The sequence below is a fragment of the Crocodylus porosus genome, unplaced genomic scaffold, assembly GCF_001723895.1.
Source record: "Crocodylus porosus isolate Cpor-Errol unplaced genomic scaffold, CroPor_comp1, whole genome shotgun sequence".
Taxonomy (NCBI): Eukaryota; Metazoa; Chordata; order Crocodylia; family Crocodylidae; genus Crocodylus; species Crocodylus porosus.
Genome location: NW_017728947.1, coordinates 57,705,408 through 57,706,551, shown reverse-complemented (window position 1 = coordinate 57,706,551; position 1,144 = coordinate 57,705,408). Strand labels below are relative to the sequence as shown.

The window sequence follows — 1,144 nt, the reverse complement described above, 5'->3', positions numbered from 1 at the left end:
TTATGAGACCAAAGCAGGTCTCATTTGCTAAATGGCAAACTCTTATGAGACCAAAGCAGGTCTCATTTGCTAAATGGCAAACTCTTATGAGACCATGGCTAATTACAAGTATTTAAATTTATTTTTTGTTATCTACAGGGCAACTAAAAGCACATTCCCAACTTTGGGATCTCCTGACAATGCTGCAACAGTGCTTTAATGCCAAAATTAAACAACAAACCTACTATTATGCTACTTGGTTGAGTCATCCCTGCAACATAAAGGAATTGTTAATTCTCCAATAGCCATAAAGTGGCACATGCAAGTTGCTAGGAAGAGCTTATTCTTGGCCATCCTTAAACATTCATGAAGAAAAGCTTTTAGTTCCTCCCCTTCCCTACTCCATTGGTATAGCAATGGAAATACAGGGAAAGACCTTTCTCACAAGCACCAAGACCTGCTTTAAAAAATGACTTTCACTCTGGCTCCTAAATTATTTTAAAAATCTTAACTACACTTCTTAATTAAAGAACTAGGTTCATTGTAACAAGATGACAGTGAACATTGGGATGAAAAACCACTTTTCTAACAAAGAATGTATTAATTATACCTTTTGCACCTTCTTCCTAGGATAATTGTCCCAACCTTCCCAACTCTGGCCAAGAAGACTACGATAAAGATGGAATTGGCGATGCCTGTGACAATGATGATGATAATGATAACATCCCAGATGATAGGGTAAGGTACCAAGCAGCATTCAATGCCTTTTTCATAGCAGCTTACTGTCTCCACCTCACTATCTCTCCCCAGTGGAATAGCCAACTCCTAGCATCTGACCATAAGTTTTTAACAGGAACTCCACAGGATATTTTGAGACATATATAACTTTCCTTCTCCTGCTTTTACAGTTCTCAGTTCAAAAGGATATGCTAACAAATAGTTTCAAACTGAAATTGCAAACTTGATCACTTAATTTATTTGCATCAGTGCTGAATGTAATGGAAACAAATGCAAACAAAAAAAGTTTGACTAATTTCGGTGTGAAATAGGATACGTGATTTTGATTTTTTTTATTATTATTGTTTGTGGGTTTTTTTGTTTGGTTTTTTTTTCCCCCCCGTTACTCCACTACTTCCCTCCCAGATGCCATTGTAACCTGAAACAT

The 1,144-nt window shown here is 36.7% G+C and overlaps 1 protein-coding gene across 1 annotated transcript in view; it reads left to right on the top strand.

The window, feature by feature from the left end:
- THBS1 (thrombospondin 1) overlaps window positions 1-1,144 on the top strand; it is a 16,292-nt gene that overhangs the window by 8,844 nt on the left and 6,304 nt on the right. Inside the window, exon 11 of the mRNA XM_019551048.1 lies at window positions 610-717. Within this exon, the coding sequence (XP_019406593.1) occupies window positions 610-717 (108 nt within the window). The remainder of the gene's footprint in view (window positions 1-609; window positions 718-1,144) is intronic.